The 19,990-nt window shown below is 35.2% G+C and overlaps 1 protein-coding gene across 1 annotated transcript in view; it reads right to left on the reverse strand.

Annotated features, from left to right (window-relative positions):
• Positions 1-2,979: 2,979 nt before the first annotated feature.
• Positions 2,980-19,990, reverse strand: part of LOC150086629 (transforming growth factor-beta-induced protein ig-h3-like) — a 214,030-nt gene continuing 197,019 nt past the window's right edge. Inside the window, exons 12-14 of the mRNA XM_090372208.1 lie at positions 19,891-19,986; positions 4,112-4,349; positions 2,980-3,236 (exon numbers count right to left, since the gene is read on the reverse strand). Of these exons, the coding sequence (XP_090228334.1) occupies positions 2,980-3,236; positions 4,112-4,349; positions 19,891-19,986 (591 nt within the window). The remainder of the gene's footprint in view (positions 3,237-4,111; positions 4,350-19,890; positions 19,987-19,990) is intronic.

The following is a 19,990-nucleotide window of genomic DNA, read 5'->3' on the forward strand; positions in this document are numbered from 1 at the left end:
CACCATATTCACCTGATTTTGCTCCCTGTGGTTTTTTGTTTCCCAAGCTTAACAACCCCTTGAAAGGTTACAGATTTGTAATGACTGAGGAAATTATTCAGAACATGACACAGGAACTATTAGCAATTTCAAAAGAAGCCTATTGGGAATGCTTCCAGAAGTTGCAGAAGCATTGGAATTAGTATATACAGTGTCAAAGAGAGTAATTTGAATGAGATCCATTTAAACAGCCAGTAAGCCTCACTATTTCCCAAATATTAGTTCAGTCCACAAACTTTTTTGATCATGCCTCATGTTATTTTTAATATGAGGTGTAATCTTTCACCCTTTTAGAAATTCGAAAATAATAATTGTGAACATCTGAAGTGCAGCATATTTCTGTTACTATTATTTTACAATTTTATAAGTAAATCGGAATTTCTTCCAGAATAGTCTTTAACCAAATGTAATGATGTAAAATAAAAGTAGCCCATTCAGTAACTAGACCTTTGTTCAACAAGACTTTCTTTTAAAAAAATCTACTCACCTTAGTTTCTGTTAAAAGATTTCAACATCACATTACACAAGAACTCAAACTGCCAACACTGATTTATTTATCTTTGTTTTAAATTTTACAATCATATCTTATACTGAACAATCACTGAAAAGGCCAATTATTTAAAAACATAAATAAAACCAACTGCATCCATTTCAATTCTTCCTTTTTTTCACAGTTAGAATTTTTCTTCTTTTAAAATTATCTTGTAATTTTTACATTACCTACTAAAACCAAATTTAATCTCATTTTTTATGCTAAGCCTCTAAAGTTCTATAAACATTTATTAATTGTTGTCTTTGTACTGATTAATTTTAAGTAGGCTTATTTTGAAACTGAATGACAGGTCCAAGTTGAGCTATGAACTAAAAGATAATTAATATTAGGAGGAGTCAAAATAAATGTTTCATAATAAGCATACACACTGAATTCTGAATTAAAGTCTTCACTGACAGTAATGAATGTATACTATGACCAAGGAGGATTCAAGTGACATTTGTATGGTTATGACATGACAAGCATAATGGGAGTGACAACTTTTCTCTAACAAAAAGTGAAATCCCAGTGGTTTTGTGTCTACTCTTAATTTGAAAATCAGTTCATGTTGTTGCAGGAAGTCCACTGTGCCACTGAAGATGTGGGGTGGCATTCACCATAGTCACTGAACTTTGTGAAGTAAATTGTTACTGACTGGTCTTTCAGAATGTCCTTGAAAAGAACTAAGGGATCAGAAAATAACAGGATTGGAAAAATATTTTTATGTGAAAGATTTTTCCCCCTGGGGGTTTATTATTCCTCACTATCTTGCTGATATGTACATTTTTCATGTAACATTGTGCAAGGAAGTTATAATAAAGCATCATTATGAACTGCACATTCATTTGCTCATCTTATAGCTAATCACCATAAGAAGTTTCATGATTATTGAAAAAAAATATATATAGAATACTGAATACTCTATTTTCTTCCCATTCAGTATTATGCCTATTGCCTATTTCTAAATGCATTTATAAGAAAGAATATTGGAAGGAATGGACATTTATCAAAAAAGATCACCTTGAAGATGAATGCACAGCATGCATGACATCTTTACGTACTGAACATGATTGGCCATGTTGATATAAAAGATCACTTAAAACTAGAAAAACATAAGCAAAATTGCAACTATAAGCAGGACTGTTGAACCTTCTAGGCACTTAGATGAATGCAGGAAAATGTTGTCCTTTTAAAAAATTAATTTGAAAATAACAAAAAATCTAAACAAAACAAGATCTAAAAGAACTAAGTGAAAAACATGATTAATAGTTACAGATAAGATTGTCTGGTGTATTTTTTAATGAATAATATATTTTTATTTTTTTGCATTCCTATAATGTTTTCTTATACAGACCACAATAACTGTACAGTTAACTGATTGATAAATTTACTTGTAGAGCAAAAATAAAATTACAGATCTGTTTTTGCACTGTTTTTAAAACAGCATTAGCAATGATAATATTGAGGTGTCTCAGAAAAATCAGGAAGGAAATGTGCTTTAAGGAGCATTTCTTTCTGAATGAGTTTACTTTTATATGATGCTTGTCAAAGATTTAATAAATACTGCACTGTATTCTTCTTATTTTTGCTATAAGCTAAATAATAAAGTAAAAAGAGCTTATTCCAGATTACTGTCAGTGATATTTTAGTTAAAACATGCACTACTTTTCAGTAATCTCGATTTTATTTTATAAACATGAAATACTCAATTTTTTAACTTTTTGATTTGCAGTTTTATGTAGATAGAGAATCTCAATAATATGCAAAAATCTGCATATTATTGAGATTCTTGCATATTGATTATTACTGCATATTATTGATTATCTAAAAGTCGAAATAATTCCTCCTATTTTATCTCATTTATTGTTCTTTACATGTTAAAATTCATATTGAACACCACTGATTCACAAAAAAGTATTAGCTGCTAGCAGACATTTGAAACAAAAAATGTGGGAAATTTTTCATTTGAATTTTTATAATAATATACCTACTGTATTTGTGTTCTCTTGAAGATAAAATGTTTATTAAATTATAATCAAGAGAAGGATTCTTAAATGAAACACTGATGAATCATTAAAGATGAGTCTATTTTTTTAACAGAAACTAAACTGAACAGATTTGTAACAGGCCAAGAAAAGCTTACAAGAAAATAAGCTGAAGATATGAACGGAGTTTTTTTCATTTCGTACATCATTAAATTTTGCAATCCTACAAGATAAAATACAATAACTAAATCTACTTCACCTCAGTACATCTTAATTTCTTAATTTATATATAATCTTGACAAAAGTTTTCAGGTGAAAATATAAATCCTGCATCCCCATTCTATATAAAGCTCACAGGAATTATGGCCTCAGTTTATGCAATTTCCATTACTTTCCATATGTGTTTATTAAAAACAATAAGCATTAAAATAAGGGTAATGGTAAGGGAAAGATGTTGAAAGGAAATCCAAATGTTCTAATTTCTTCAGCTTCTATTACTGCATCAAGGACATGAATTATGCCATTTTCTGCCATGACATCACACTGAACAACTTTAGAATTTCCAAAGTAAACCCATCCATTACCACTTCTGTGGAGATTAACAGAACGGCCATCAAGTGAATATATTCGCTTACTGTGAAGAAACAAGTCTCTAGTCACCTCTGCACAGCACAAGACATCTGGAAAATTAAAGTTTCAAACTCAGTAATTTAAAAATAAACATGTGGAAAAGTCAATAAGCTAAATTTTTGTTATAATTTTGCTTTAATTTTTGCAGCTGCCCATCTGTTATTTATGCTGAATACTACTATTATCAAAATTGCAGGTATGATATTATTGTTCCAGTTCATACAAGTGTATGAATTGAAGTAGAGCAAGGCTATATCCAGAAAGGTCCTTACCTTCAAACTCTATTTAGTTCAAATTATTATTATTAATCAAAAATTTGTCTTTAAAAAGAGCTTAATATAGAAGTCTTAATAATCATTTAAAAAAATGTGGAATTTGACCTTCCACTTTACACCATGCCACTTGTGATTGCTTCAATTTTTGACAGTACTTGCAGACCTCTGCAACAGCTGAATGGGCACAGCCCATTCAGCATATTCAAGTTATCCACACTATATCAGTAACAGAGGCATAAGTTTTGCTTGTATCAAAGTCTATCAAAATGTGGCATTTAAAACTGTGCAATGCATTAGAATTTTTGCTATTGAATGCTGCCCTCACCAGACACAAGGTTTTTATAACACTATCACAGTCATGTTGGATTTACTGGAGTGCAGTGCTGTAGTTACTCCAGTGGTCCCAAGGTCAAAGGGTCATGGACGAATACAATTTCAAGAAATACAGCCACCCTAATACTACAGTAGTAAGGTGGCTGTATTTCAAAGACAAATGACAATAAATAACAGAAATATTACATTTGTTTTTTGTTCAGTCAGAATTTCGAATTCCAAATTATCAAGGTGGAAACAAATACATCTAACAATATTAATTCATCTGTAACCAAATACGTCTAGCAACATTTCTCACTAGAAGAAAAATTATTTACCAGATAAAATGTGTTGATGCAACAACTCTGCAGCCAGCTGTCGATTCTCCAAAAGGTCACTCAGTGAACTATGTGACATTTGATAAAAAGCATCATCAGTTGGAGCTAAAATGGTGAAGCGACCTCCATGCATCAGTTTCATATCCAATCTCGTTATTTGTAGCAAGCGCAGAAAAACTGAAAATCCATCCATGTGATTAAGAGCCTCAAGTAAATTTCTTTCTGATGGCACAAGAAGCTAAAAGAGCAAAACGAACTTTTTAATGAATGATCCTCATTTATCATTACTTTACACAACTTCAAATTAATAAGGTTTTTATTAATGTGTTTTTTTTTTATTTCTGAACCACTCATTATCACTATAAGTAAATGGGTTGGTGCCTCTGTAGCCAGGTGGGCAGGAGCAGCAGTGAGTAGCACATGCTTCTTGATTAGACCAGGGTTCGAGCCCATGACCACCAAATACGGAGGATGTGGAAAGGTCATGGAATGACCACCACATATCCCCGGAACAATATAGCCTTAGTTGCTAATGCTCCTAAAAACCAAATAACAACAAATAACATAAGTAAATGGAAAAACTGTTAAAATGATATTTTTTGCAATGTATTAAAAAATTTAATCAAATATTTATTCACTTATAATTTACGTTGAACCAGTTTAGGTGCAGCTCCTACCTATGTCATTCAAGTTATACAGCACATAAGACAATTATCACACTGGCATGATATAACATACTGTAAATTGTAAATTGAATATGAATACACAAAAACATAAAAATTGCATGATACACAATATTATCCTTTTGTCATGTGAGAGAGTCTGATGCATTAACTTTCTGAAAACTGATCGACACAACCATTACATAAAATTATGGCGTATGCATCAGTTATATGAATGTCATGAAAGAACAACATGTCTGACTGCACAATTAACTCCAAGTCTTTTTTGTTCTCTACTAACTTGAGTGTGGTAAAACACAATTGGTATGTTATTTTGGGATTACTGTTACCTATATGCACTACCTTGCATTTGTCAACATTAAAATCCAATTGCCATTTCTCAGCCCAACTGCCTAATTTTTCCAGATCTTGTCACAGCAACATATCCTGATTACGGCCATTACCAACCTACAAATCTTTATATCATCTGCAAACTTAGACATTAAGCCTAATATGCATCATCAATATCATTAATAAATATCGAAAACAATGAAACAAGCACTGAACCCTGTGGCACTCCACTAATAACACTGGTCCAAGAACAGTGACCATTAATAACCATTCTGCCTTCTCCCACTCAACCATCTGTTTATCCATAGCAGTAACTTGCCCTTAATGCCACACTGCTCAAATTTGTACAGCAGTCTTTCAGAATCAACAGCTTTTCTGAAATATAAGTATATGATATCAAAATTATTTTTTGCATCCAGTTCCTTTGTTATTGCATTACAGTATCCAATCAGATTGATCAGACCCACCCATTAACAAATCCATGCTGTGACTGCAGTATATATGCATTCCTATCTAGATGTTTCTGCATTACATTTCTAACAAGCAGGGCCAGATTAAGGATGAAATAGACCCCAGGCCATATATAAATTTGAAGCCATATTTAAATTTGAGGCCCCGTAATATATATATATAGGAGTCCAGTTATTTGGGCCACTGGTTAATCGGGACAGCCGTTTATTTGAGACAAATCTTAAAGAACAGAACCCAATCGAGAAAATAGGCAGGGTTTACTTCGCTTAATTGGGACAACATGCTGTTTAATCGGGGCAGGAGACTGCAGCACTTGAGATTACCCTATGATTGTCTCCGACCATACCGTGTGGTTCGGATGGATTTCTGGAGGTCACAACCATAAAACAATAAAAACAATTAGCATTCCCCTGTTTATTGGGCTTTTCTGTTAGTGCAATCTATTGTAAACTCGACCTTACAGAATTTGCGATAATACTGATAGCTGAAATTCTGTGGGTTTCCACGTTATGGTGAAATGTGTTTCCCCTTCCATGAAATCTTCAATCATATAAAAAAACAAATTTTCAGAATCTTCTCTTCATTCCTATTGTTTAAGCTTCGGAACTTGTTAGTGTATTCTCACTTGCGAGTATCATGTTACTTGCAATTTGTGTGTGTGCTGTGTTCTTTGTTATTGATTGCTTATCATTTTTACTTTTTTTTTTTTTTTTTAAGTAGTTGTTGGCGCATCGGCTTCTGTGGCCATAGTGCACCTCCCACGGTTTTTGCAGTACTTTGATCCAAGCCCGAGGCAGGATTCAAACCCGTGACCTTTGGGTTGCCAGGCAGGCACTTTATCCACCTGGCTAGCCCGGTCGGCTCATTTTTACTGTTTTAAATTTTCACCCCGACCCACAAATACTGTAATATGTACATATTACAGTACGTATTAATTAAGTTATGCACTAAATTCAAAAAATAGCAAGGGCTTAATTTTTCAGTACTCACCTTGATCGATCTGCAATTGTTATGGTTTGAATGGCAAGAGGTGACTAGCTTTAAGGTGATTGGTTCTTAAATTAAGGGGTGGGTAAATAGTAATTATAATGGAAATGGGATTAAAATATGCGCAAGGAAGTAGAAGTGCACTAACTCCGTCCTTGGTTGTCATTAAATTGGGTTAAAATGGGATTCTAAATAGTGGATAAGCCAATAGTCGTAACGAAGAACTTTCGTTAAAAAACGTCTTCAGTTGGCAAGTTAAGTGAAAAAAGGAAATGCGTACTGTATTTAAGAAGAATTTTGTAATCCTGTGATGCACTTTGTTACTTGTGGAAATCTCAGATTGGTGAGATTCCAAACCGGAGAAAGAATGAAGGGGAGTTTTGCATTTATAATATTTAGATCGTGGTGATGAAGCCATTCTATAATGAGGGCTTTGAATTGTAAAATTTTGTAACTGTTTTTTAATTTTAATATGGTAATAGCTGAATCAACTAAGGGAGTATGGTTGTTGGAGTGGGCATGTAAAGTAAGTTTAGTGCTAGATTGTCCAGTTCTGAAGCTATTGTAGTGATAGTATGCTCTGGTATTGGATGATTGGGTTGAACCGAATTTGGTTGTGGTACTACCAATGTAACAAGCGTTACAATTGTGTTGACATTTTATTAAATAAATAATATTATCCATTTCGTTTGTTGGATATTTATGTGTTTCTTTATATTCATGCCCACTCCAACAACCATACTCCCTTAGTTGATTCAGCTATTACCATATTAAAATTAAAAAACAATTACAAAATTTTACAATTCGAAGCCCTCATTATAGAATGGTTTCGTCACCACTCTGATCTAAATATTATAAATTGCAAAACTCCCCTTCAATCTTTCTCCGGTTTGGAATCACACAAATCTGAGATTCCCGCAAGTAACAAAATGCATCACGGGATTACAAAATTCTTTTTAAATACAGTACGATTCCCTTTTTTCACTTAACTTGCAAATGAAGACATTTTTTAATGAAAGTCCTTCGTTACGACTATTGGCTTATCCACTATTTAGAATCCCATTTTAACCCAATTTAATGACAACCAAGGGTGGAGTTAGTGCACTTCTACTTCCTTGCACATATTTTAATCCCACTTCCATTATAATTACTATTTACTACCCCCTTAATTTAAGAACCAATCACCTTAAAGCTACTCACCTCTTGCCATTCAAACCATAACAATTGCAGATCGATCAAGATGAGTACTGAAGGATTAAGCCCTTGCTATTTTTGAATTTAGTCCAATAAAACAGTACTTTAAGACATACTATAACTTCTAAGTGTTAAGTTATGCACATAAGCTTAAATTTATTTTAATTTTGCTGACCTCTGAAAAATATTCTTCCGATTTTCACATATCACTTAATTTTTTAATTGGTAAGGTAATAAAGTGTAAATTGCGTTACTTTATACATCTTTACTTTTATAGCCTGTGGATAATATTCCTCCTAATTTTGCTAATTAGAATTGCTGTTTAATTAATAGAATTAAAATTCAATTCACAAACGTGATTACAATGACCGGCACTTACTACATATCGTATAGTGAACGGTACCACTATGGTGAGTCCATCTTAATGAGGTTTGATCATAGAGAAAATCAATTGTAAAATGGGGGTCCATTGTATTTTTAACTATTTATGTGAAACTTTGCATAACTCTCCAGACACTGTAATTTGCAAAATTTAAGCCTTTCTTCGTAAGAGCAACCCTCTGTTCCATTCACTAATCTTGTTGCCCTTCCCTGTACTCATTCCAACAGCTCTACATCCTTCTTAAAATGAAGCCTCCAGAACTGTATACAGTATTCAAAGTGTGGCCTGACCATTGCCTTATACAAGGGGATAATCACCTCCTTATCTCTGCTAGAAAAATTCCTGTATATCATTGACAAGACACTATGAGCTACTCTTGCAGACCGTCTGCACTGCTCAGAAAACTTCATATCTGCCTGCACAATTACCCCAGGTCCTTTCCGTTCTCGACCACTGTCAGTGTAGTACCACAGAGTTGATACATCACTCTGGGGTTACTGCTTCCCATATGTAGTACTTTACATTTGTCAATGTTAAACTTCATTTGCCACCTCTCAGCCCATCTGCTCAACTTTTCTAGATTCTGTTGCAGCAGCATATTGTCATTAGTGTCCTTAACAACCCTGCTAACCTTCATATCATCTGCAAACTTGGACATTAAGCCTGATATACCATCATCAATATCATTTATGAATACAGAAAACAACAATGGACCCAACACTGAACCCTGAGGGACTCCACTAATAACATTAGTCCACGATGAGCAGTGTCCACTGATTACCACTCTCTGTCTTCTCCCACTCAACCATCCCTTTATCCATAGCAGCAATTTGCCTCCAATGCCACACTGCTCCAATTTGTTCAGCAGTCTTCCATGTGCAACAGTATCAAATGTCTTTCTAAGATCCAAATATATGATATCAAAGTTATTCCCTGGATCCAGTTCCTTTGTGACCACATCACAGTAACCAATCAAATTGGTCAGGCAAGACTTTCCCTTAACAAAACCATGCTGTGTCCGAGCTATAACTGAAGTCTTGTATAGATGATCCTGTAGTACTTCTTTAACCAGTGCCTCCATTAATTTTCCTGGAACAGAAGTTAAACTAACAGGTCTATAATTACTTGTGTCACCCTTTGATCTTCCTTTGTGAATTAGGGTCACATTTGCACATCTCCGGTCCATGGGTGCCTCCCCTGAGTCCAAAGAAGCTCTCATAATTTCATAATTATGGCTAAGGGTTTGCTTACTTCCTTTGCTGCCTCCTTTAATATAACCGGATAGATCCCGTCCACCCCGGGTGCCATTTTTATGTTTATCTTCAACAATTTCTCCTCCACTTTCCTCTCAGTTATTACAAAATCGTCTAGCTCACTGCCAGAGTTTAACTCACCTCTGGCATTCACCCCTGAATAACTCCTCATTTGTGAATATAGATGCAAAATACTCATTTAGTTTGAGCAGGATCAAACTAAATGAGTATTTTGCACATGAGCAGGATCATCAACAGTTGAACCGTCAATATCCAGTGGACCAATCAGATTCATCCCTTTCCTTCTAGAGTTTACATAGATAAAGAACTCTTTGTTGTTTTTCTTTGCATCCTTTGCCAAAGATTTCTCATAATCTGCCTTTGCCTGCCTAATCTTTGTGACTTGGTTACAGACCAGCTTATATCTATCATAGGCTTCCATGCCACCCTTTAATTTATATTTATCCCATGCATTTTTCTTCTCTGCGATATGTCTCATTAGTTCATCTGACATCCATTTAGGACTAAACCTCGAACAATATTTCTTAGTTGGTATGTAAAGCTGGTAGCTTCCAAGATAAATTCTTTGAATGCTTCACATTTTGAATTTGCTGTTGGTAACATCATCATTTGGTCCCACCGTATAGCATTTAAACACTGTCTCAGACCACCATAGCCGCCGTTACAAAAGCAAAACCCTTCCCTTTACCCCTGATGGTAGTTACCTCTTTGAGTAAATCCCACTTTGGCACACTGTGATCACTGCCACCTAGTGGTTCCTTTATCAGCAGATTCTTAATGTATGAAGAATCACTACTGATAATCAGATCAAGAGTATTACTCCCTCTAGTTACCTCCCAAACATGCTCCTGTAGAAAACAATCATCCAATAAATCCACAAAAGCCTTGCTAGTGTGTGAGTGACCAACCCTCAAATTCCAGTCAATATCTGGGAAATTAAAATCCCCCATTATAAAACTCTCTGATTTACTGGCCCACTCTATTTCCCTGTACAGTTTCTTATTATACTCATCAGAGTCATTAGGCCTATGGCACACTCCTTCTCTCAAATTTGATCTCCAAGTGCTTAAGTCACACCAAAATGACTCGACACTGCACTGTCCAGTGATGTCGACTGGCTTCACTTCCTTGGATTTTATGTGTTTCTTAACTAATAGCATAACCCCTGCTCCCTTTCTATCCTTCCTGCCTGTACACATTGTACTTCCCAAATTCCAGTTCTGCATTCCTTATATCTATGTGACACCACATGTCTGATATCCCAACAATATCTGCCTTTGATGTTTTGAGCAATACCTCAAATTCATCAAATTTATTTACCAAACTCCTAGCATTGGTGTACAGGCAAGTATACATGCACCTGTTCTTATTCTTAGCTACCCTAACACAACCCATGTGTTTACTTGTACTGCAATGACTCCCAGTAGTCTCTGAAATACCCTGCAACTTGTTTTCCAGGCTGCTGCTCATTCCAATAGAAGCAGTGCAAGAATCACTTTCACCTCTGCTAGTGGCTACTGTTAATCTATTAGTCCTTGTATCCCCCCAAGCTAGCAGTTTTCCGACCCACCAACACTGCCTCGATAGCATCAGCAAATATTCTTGCACCCTTTCTATTTAAATGTATCCCATCCCTGTAGAAGCAGTCTCTCCTGTTAACAAGTACAGACCAGGCTGAGAAAAATTCTATCCCTTGAGCCTTGCACAATCTCTCCAGGGCCAAATTGATTGACAAGGCTCTCATCATATACTCCCTCTGTATTGTGTCCGCTCAGAATTGCAGAAAATTTCAAATTCAACTCTAATTCCCGGATTTTTTTCAACAGTGACCTATACTTGTTAAGTAATTCTGCTGGTCTCCTACTTTTAATATCATTAGTGTACAACAATATCTTATCTCGTACTTGTTGTTATTTGGTTTTTAGGAGCATTAGCAACTAAGGCTATATTGGTCTGGGATATGCGGTGGTCATTCCCTGACCTTTCCGCATCCTCCGTATTTGGTGGTGACGGGCTTGAACCCCGGTCTAATCAAGAAGCGTGTGCTATGCACTGCTGCTCCTTCCCACCTGGCTACAGAGGCGCCTTTTATCTCGTACTCCTTCGTGTACTCCTTTCATGTACTCTTATCATGTACTCCTTCCTATCGCATCTGGACAAAATTGCAGGCATTTTCAATTTCACTTCTAGCTCACAACTTTTTTTTAACATTGCTTTCTACTCGTTAATTAAATCCTTAGAACTCCTACTCTCAATATCATTAGTAGAAACATACACATCAATATCACCTTTTGTGCCCTTAAAAGATGACAGTTTGCCTTGTAATAAAGCACTTTTAATTAAACTTTATTACAAGGATTTTGATAGTGTTATTGTAACCCTCAGAGTGTATCAAGACAGGCGCTTCCATAGCCAGGTGTGCAGGAGCAGTAGTGCATAGCATACACTTCTTGATTAGACCGGGGTTCGAGTCCGTACCCACCAAATACGGAGGATGCGGCAGGTTAGGGAATGACCACCGCATATTCCCAGCCCGGATAAAGGGTGAGGGTTGGCGTCAGGAAAGGCATCCGGCCGTAAAAATTGCATGCCAAAACAATAAAAACGCTGACCCCATATAATAATGGGAAAAAGGTGAGGACAAAAAAAAGAGTGTATCAAGACAGAAAAATGTTTCAAAGCCTCCTTGGTTGAGAACTGTATTAAATATTTTGAAAAAATCTGCCTAACTCCTAAGCCTAGACATAGTCATCTATCAGCATCGTAAGAAGTGATTCAAAGAACTGATTACCTAGTGTTTACCATATATTTTGGGAGACTGGTATTCCGTGGAGCACAGTATGCTAAGCCTTTATGGTTGGCCTCCATCAATTCCCTATAAAATCAAAGATCTGCATTGATTGAAACTATAAGGCTATCAAAGCTCTTATGATTTCTCTCAGTGGATTGACAATGTTGCACATATCCAGTAAGTGTTATTTAACATCCTGTGATGGGTGAAGTGCACTTTCTACTTGATGGATCTGTAACAGGCAGAAATTTCTAAACTTGAACTAGACAAATGTGCACACTGAAGAATCGCTCTATCCATTAAAGATATCCCCATAAAGTGTACAGTGTGGATTTATGGTACTCATTATTACTGGTCCCTTTTTCTTTGAAATTGTTAACAATTAAGGTTTATGAGTTTCACAACTGACAACAAAGTTGCCATTATGGTTACCTATTACAGCAAAAAATAACTTAAAATATGGAAAAACCAGAAATGTACTACCAAAATTAGAAAAAGAAGGTGCATTAATTGTTAAAAGGATGAAACAGGTAAATGAATATTAGAAAAATTTTAACAGTTGCAATATTAGTTATTCTGTCAGAGTTTATGTTTACTTGTTACCTATTACCTATCTCTACAGGATAAAGTTTGGTAAATCATTATCATTATTAGCCATATGGTGCAAGGAAACCTGAGGCTTTTTGCTGCACCAGGCAAAAAAAATTTTCTGAGTTACCCTGAGAGAGAGAGAGAGAGAGAGAGAGAGAGAGAGAGAGAGAGAGAGAGAGAGAGAAGGGAATCACCAAGAAAGAGAAGAATTATGATATCCAGCTCAGGACCCTGGGTGTGCCAAGCCCATACTCACCAGATGTGAGCCCCTGGGGTGATCGATAGGACATTGTGGACTTTCCTGGCTACCTGTTTACACTGTTCAGAAAACTTCATATCTGCCCATATTGTAACTCCCAGATCCCTTTCCTCCTGAACTGATTTTAATTCAACCCCACCAAGTGTATAATTTATTTGTGGGTTGCTATTCCCCAAGTGTAAGACCTAGAATTAAGCAGCATTAAAACATAGCCACTGCCATTTTTCTGACTATTCTTGCGGCTATTCTTCAGGATGACTTGTTCAAGTCATCCTGAAGGAGTGCTGCTTGGCACTGATCATTAATGACTCTGCCAATTTTTACATCATCTGCACATTTTGACATCACACCTTCCATTCCTTTGTCAATGTCATTTATGAAAATGAGAAACAACAGTGGTCAAGAACTGATCCTTGAAGGACCCCACTCATGATGTTACAACCCCTTGCTTTCTGTCCTGCTGCCACTTAGCAATCCACCTTAGAATCTTACTAGTAATCCCAACCTGTTCAAGCTTATACAGTAACCACTTGTGAGAGACTGAGTCAAATGCTTTGCTAAAATCCAAATAAACTGTCAAAGTTGTTCCCTAAATCCAGCTCATGAGTAACTGTGTCAAAATTGCTTACTAAGTTGGGCACCTCCATAGCCAGGTGGGCAGGAGCAGCAGTACGTAGCACACGCTACTTGATTAGACTGGGGTTCGAGCCTGTGACGACCAAATACGGAGGATGTGGAAAGGTCAGGGAATGACCACCACATATCCCTGGAGCAATATGGCCTTAGTTGCTAATGCTCCTAAAAACCAAATAACAAACAACAAGCTTACTAAGTTAGTTAAGCAAGATTTTCCCTTAACAAAATCACACTGTGTTCTTCAGAATGCCATATCTATCTAAATGTTCCTGGATTGCACTCTTAATCATTAACTCTAAGAGTTTTCCTACCACTGAAGTAAGGCTAACCAATCTACAGTTACCAACTACAGACTAGAATCGCTTTTATGTATTGGTGAAACACTGGCACTTCTCCAATCCAAAGGAATTTCCCGAGTCCAATGATGCCTTCATAATTAACCTCAATGGTTCAATACACTCTCTTGTGCTCTCCCTCAAAACTACAGGGTATATTCTCATCAACTCCAGAAGTCTTACTTGCCTTTATGCTCAAACGTTTACTAATAAACAATAATCTGTAATTACAACATCACTAATTTCATATGGTTTCACCTCACTCGCACAGCTGCTTTCTCAGCCTGAAGGATCTTTCATCAGTAAAGACAGATGCAAAGTACATATTCAATTCATCCGCAACAACAGCTGGGTTGTCTAACACTTTCCCACACCCAGTGCACAAGGGACCTATATGATTCACTTTTTTCTTCCTTATATTCACATACATGAAAAATTCCTTGTCCCCATTCTTTGCTTTCTTAGCCAATGCTTTCTCATATGCAGCCTTGGCCTCATTGACCTTATGTGTGGTACTATTACAGATACTTTTACCTGTTGTAGGCTTCAGCACTTTTAATTCTCTGTAACTGTCCCATGCTATCTATTTCTGGTCTATTTGACCAACTAGCTCCACAGTCATCCATTTTGGCAGCCTCCTCCCACAATATTTTCTTAAAAGTATGCATGCATTCATGGCTTCTGCTTTAAAATCATGAATTAATTTTAAAATCAAAAATCATGAATCTGAAATTCATGATTTTTGCTTTAAAAGTATTCCATAATTCAAATGTATTTGCCATTCCTCGTCAATTTGCCCAGTTCAAAGATGCAATATTGCACCTTAAACTGCCAAAGTCCCCTCTTCTGAAGTTAAAACCTGTGCCTTTACCTTTAACTACTGCAACATCTTTCTTCATCTTCCAGCTGATGATTGTATGATCATCTCCCGACAACGGTTTCTGTACTTTAAGCCTTGTGATGTCATTTAATTTGTTAGTAATAATGAGGTAAAGAATATCCTCGCCCCTAGTACTTTCTCTAACATGCCGATACAAATAATAATCATCTAGATTATTTTAAAAAGTTTTTCCTCATTGTGAGTTTCCCTCCCACTTATTCCAGTCAATCTGGGACTGTTTAAAGTCACCCAAAATAGGACATTTATGCTTGTTTGCCCATTCCATCTGCATGTAAAGACTCTTGTTATATTCTTCACAATTTTCTGGTCTGTAGATTACTCCCACTCTCATTGTTCCTTTGATTCCAACTAGCTTACACGATACAGGTTCTAGGCTGGGAGACATATCTTCAGACTCAGCAAAAGCTCTTTTAAGGAGATAATTATCCTATTGTATAATGCAATGGTCAGGCCACATTTTTATTGCATGTGGACAGAAAAAAATAAAAAATAAAAGAAATAATTGTCAGATTTCTGTTGGCTCAATTTTAATGAAATTTGGGATGACATGACAATGTCATATTTGTTGAATCATCATCATCAGCCATTTTCAATCCACTGCAGGATGAAGACCTCTCCAGCAACTTTCTAGTTCCTTCTGTTTTGTGCAATGGCCATTCATTTACTACCCATAAACTCATGAATTTCATCCGTCCATCTCTGTCGTTGTCTTCCAAGTTTTCTTCTAGCTCCACTTGGGTACCATTCTGTTATTCTCTTAGTCCATCTGTAATCATGTCTTCGAGCTATGTGACCCACCCAAGACCATTTTAGTTCTATAGTTTTGATAAGAATATCCTTTACTTGAGTTTGCCCTAATCCATGTGTTTCTCTTCTTATTTAACAGTCTGATTCCCAATATAATTTGTTCCATTCTTCGCTGTGTAGTTCTCAGCTTCTCTTCCATTCTTTTGGTGAGTGCCCAAGTTTCACTTCCATAAGTCATGGTGGGTAGTATACATTGGTTCATTATTTTATGTTTCAGACAAATTGGGATGGTGCCTCCGTAGCCAGGTGGGCAGGAGAAGCAGAGTGTAGCACACACTTCTTGATTAGACTGGGGTTCGAGCCCGTGACCACCAAATATGGAGGATGCGGAAAGGTCAGGGAATGACCACCACATATCCCCGGAGTAATATGGCCTTAGTTGCTAATACTCCTAAAAACTAAACAACAAACAACAACAAATTGGGATATTGCTCCTCAGTATATGACTATATTTTCTGAATGCTATCCATCCAAAATTTACTCACCTCTTGACTTCCAGCCATTTATCATTATTACAGCTAATGACTTGTCCCAGATAAGTATATGACTCTACCTTTTCAATTACTGTTCCTTCAATCATTATATCCCTTTCTGTGGTATACTTGTTCATCATTACTTTTGTTTTAGCCATTTCATCTTTAGTCCAAAATCCTTACTAACTCTGCATAACTGATTAAGATTTTCCTCTAATTCTTTCAGATCGTGGCTTATGACCACAATGTCATCTGCAAATTGTAAATTTGCAGATGACATTCACATTGACTCCTTTCTGCGACCAGTCTAATCTTCTGAAAGCTTCCTCAAGGGCAGCAGTAAACAGCTTCGGAGATATTGTGTCTCCTTGTCGAACTCCTTTCTCGATTTTAAATTTCCTACTGTCTTTGTCTAGTCTAATAAAGGAGGTAGCACTCTTATATATTTTCTTCAAAATCATAATATATGGGGTATCTATGCTTTGTCTTTCCAGTGACTGAAACATTGCCTTATGCTGTATGGAGTCAAATGCCCTTTCATAATCCACAGATGCCAGACATAATGGTGTTTTACATTCATTTGCTTTCTCCATTAGCTCTGATAGTTGAGAATCCAGTCCTAAAGCTGTCCATAGTTGAGAATCCAGTCCTAAAGCCAGCTTGCTCTTTCGGTTGGTTCTCAATAAATATTCTTTCTAATCTATTAGTAATGACCCTTGTGAACAACTTTTAGATGTGGGATAACAAGCTAATTGGTCCATAATTTCCAATTTCTCATTTATCTCCTTTCTTATGCAGCAAAACTATGATTGCATTATTCCACTCCTTAGGTGTCACACCTTTTCTAATGCATTTTGGGAAGAGTCTTGCCAGTTTTTGTGTCATGTCTCTTCCTCCCAATTTTAACAACTCTACAGTAACTTCAACTTCCCCCAAGGCTTTCTAATTCTTCATTTTCTTCAACACATGTTTTACCTCATCAGGAAGGATATTGAGTATGTTGTATGTGTCACTAATTTGCAATCCATCTTCAGCAATGCTGGCATCATTCCCTTGCTCCTTGTATAATTCTCTATAGTAGTCTTCTGCTATTTGAATTATGCCTTCTCTGCTATTTATAAGTACACCATTGCTATTCTTCAGTTTCGGTATCATTTATCTTTCTGTATTACTGCTGATTTAAGTCCTTTGTTTTCCCTTAATGCTTGTTCTACTTTTCTTGTGTTAAATCTTCTTGTCCTCTCTGAGTCTCTTTCTAATGGCTTTGCATAACTCAATATACTCAATTTTCTCCTTGTCAGTGTTTATCTTGCTCTTCATTTGTCGTCTTCAATTCATCATGATAAGTGTTTCTTGGCTAATTTTTTCTTCTTTGGATTTCTTTTTACCTATAGGTTCCTTGGGCTTTATCACTTTCAGAAAGTTGTAATATTCCTCATCGATATCTTGGTCCTGAGCAGTCTGCAGAAGCTCAAATTTGTTCTTAAGTTCCAGTACATGCTGCTGTTTTCTCCTCTTCTGTTATCTCAAAGACCTTTGTATTATTTACTCGAGTCCGTTTTTTCCTTTCTTTTCTTACATCTATATCAAGTGTGCATCTTACCATTCTGTGATCACTTCCATCACTTACCTTGTTCAAGATGGTAAGATCATTCAAGATATATTTTCTGTTAGTGAGGATGAAGTTTTCGTTAGTTGTTAATCCATTTGGGCTCTACCATGTCCACTTTCTGTTCACCCTTTTCTTGAAAAAAGTGTTTGTTCATTACTGACAATCCTTGAGATTCTGCAAATTCCACAAGTCTTTCACCTCTTTCATTTCTTTCACCAATTCCAAAATTTCATATAGTTCCCTTTTCTGCACTGTTTGGTCTCTTTCCAACCTTAGCATTAAAGTCTCCCATAATGACTGTGTAGTGGGTTTTCTGCTCATCTAGAAGACTCTTCATTTCGGTGTACATTTCTTCAACCTCTTCAATATCATGGCTCGAAATTGGTGCATAAGTCATTATAACCTTTAGCTTGTACCTCTTAGAAATTCTGAGTAGTATTCTTGACACCCTTGGTGATGTTATTTTGAATTTCAATTTGTTGAATATGGATCAACAAATCTTTCTGAAAGATGTAAATATAAAATATAATGAAAATTCATCCACCAGGAATTGAGTTATTACATGTGGACAGAAAAAAAAAAAAAAGAAAAAGAAAGAAATAATAATTGTGAGATTTCTATTGGCCCAATTTTAATGAAATTTGGGGTGACTGTATAAAGCCCGAATATACAATTTCATGAAAATCCATCCACTGGAAGTCAAGTTGCTACATGCAGGCAGAGAGATGAACAGATATGCATAATGTGCTAATAACAGCAAAGGAACATTTTTGATATTTTCCATACAATTGCAAAAATCTTACTTATAGTGTTATTACTATTTCCTGCAAAAAGTGTTTTTAATTTATTTTTTAAAATTGTTTATGAAATATATTTGTAAATAATTGTAAATTTCAATAATTTAAGATATATTAGTAATCATAAAAGTTTTAATTAATAATTTTTAATTAATAAAAGTTTTAATTAATAATTTTTAATTTTTGATTTTAATTATTTATGAAATATATTTTAAACATACTTGTAACTTTCCAAAATTTTATACTATATCAATAACCATAAGTTAGATAATGTATGCAATGCATTACATTTCAGGAGCATTTGATTTTTGTTTTTTCTTAAATTAATTGAGATAATAATTAATATTTTTTTCTTTTTTCTGTGATTAAAAGAAGTGAAAAGTAAATATAGTTATCTCCTTATCAATTAATTACTAAGATTATAACTTTATAGAACATTTAATAAAACTCTAGTTTTATCAGAGAAGGATCTCTAAATTTAACCATTCAGTTTAATTACAACTGTATAATATTTATTACTGTTCTCGTGTATGCTCTTTTTTTGTCTCTTATCTCTATATATGTATCTCTATATATAGAAATACATATATCTCTATATATGTATCTCTTCACAAGTGACACCATGTTCATGAAGCTTACACAATAATATATGTGGAGCATGCACAGATTGTCTAAAATTAACAATATTGCATTAAAAGTACATTTAATCTATGAATTTCTTTTTTATATACAAATTGTATAGAAAAAAAGAAATAATAATTTCTGGATTTCTATTATTCTGATTTTAATTAAATTTGGAATTGCTCAACAAATATAAAATTTTATAAAAATCCATCCACTGGAAGTCAAGTTGTTTCATGCAGATGGATGGACGTGATGATGACAATAGGAGCACTATGCACAATATGCTAATGCACCTAAAAAAAAAAAAAAAAAGTCCTAATGATGTTAGTTTTGATGAATCAGAAAAATCAACAATTTCAGACATGAAAAAATTAGACATTTCAATAATTAATATTCCACTCTATAATATTCTTCATAGACTGAAAAAGAAAAATGAACCAAAAAACAACTTTTCCATGTTACAAAAGCCAATGATACATTTCTGTCATGCTGAAAATAAAGAGGTATGCAAAACAATTCACAATTAACTAGGAAGCGTGAATGGGTAATCACAATAAGCAAGATAAAAAAAATATACAAGTAAAAAAACATTACCATTAGTAAATATTTTAACTAATAAATTATTATTATACCTTATCAACAACATGCACAATACCATCACATATGCTATAGTCTATGTCAATAACATGGGCACACTGAGTCAGCAGCTGTCTGTGAAAACCTGGAAACTGT

Source organism: Mastigoproctus giganteus, chromosome 4 (assembly GCF_048544385.1).
Source record: "Mastigoproctus giganteus isolate SK-2022 chromosome 4, ASM4854438v1, whole genome shotgun sequence".
Lineage (NCBI taxonomy): Eukaryota > Metazoa > Arthropoda > Arachnida > Uropygi > Thelyphonidae > Mastigoproctus > Mastigoproctus giganteus.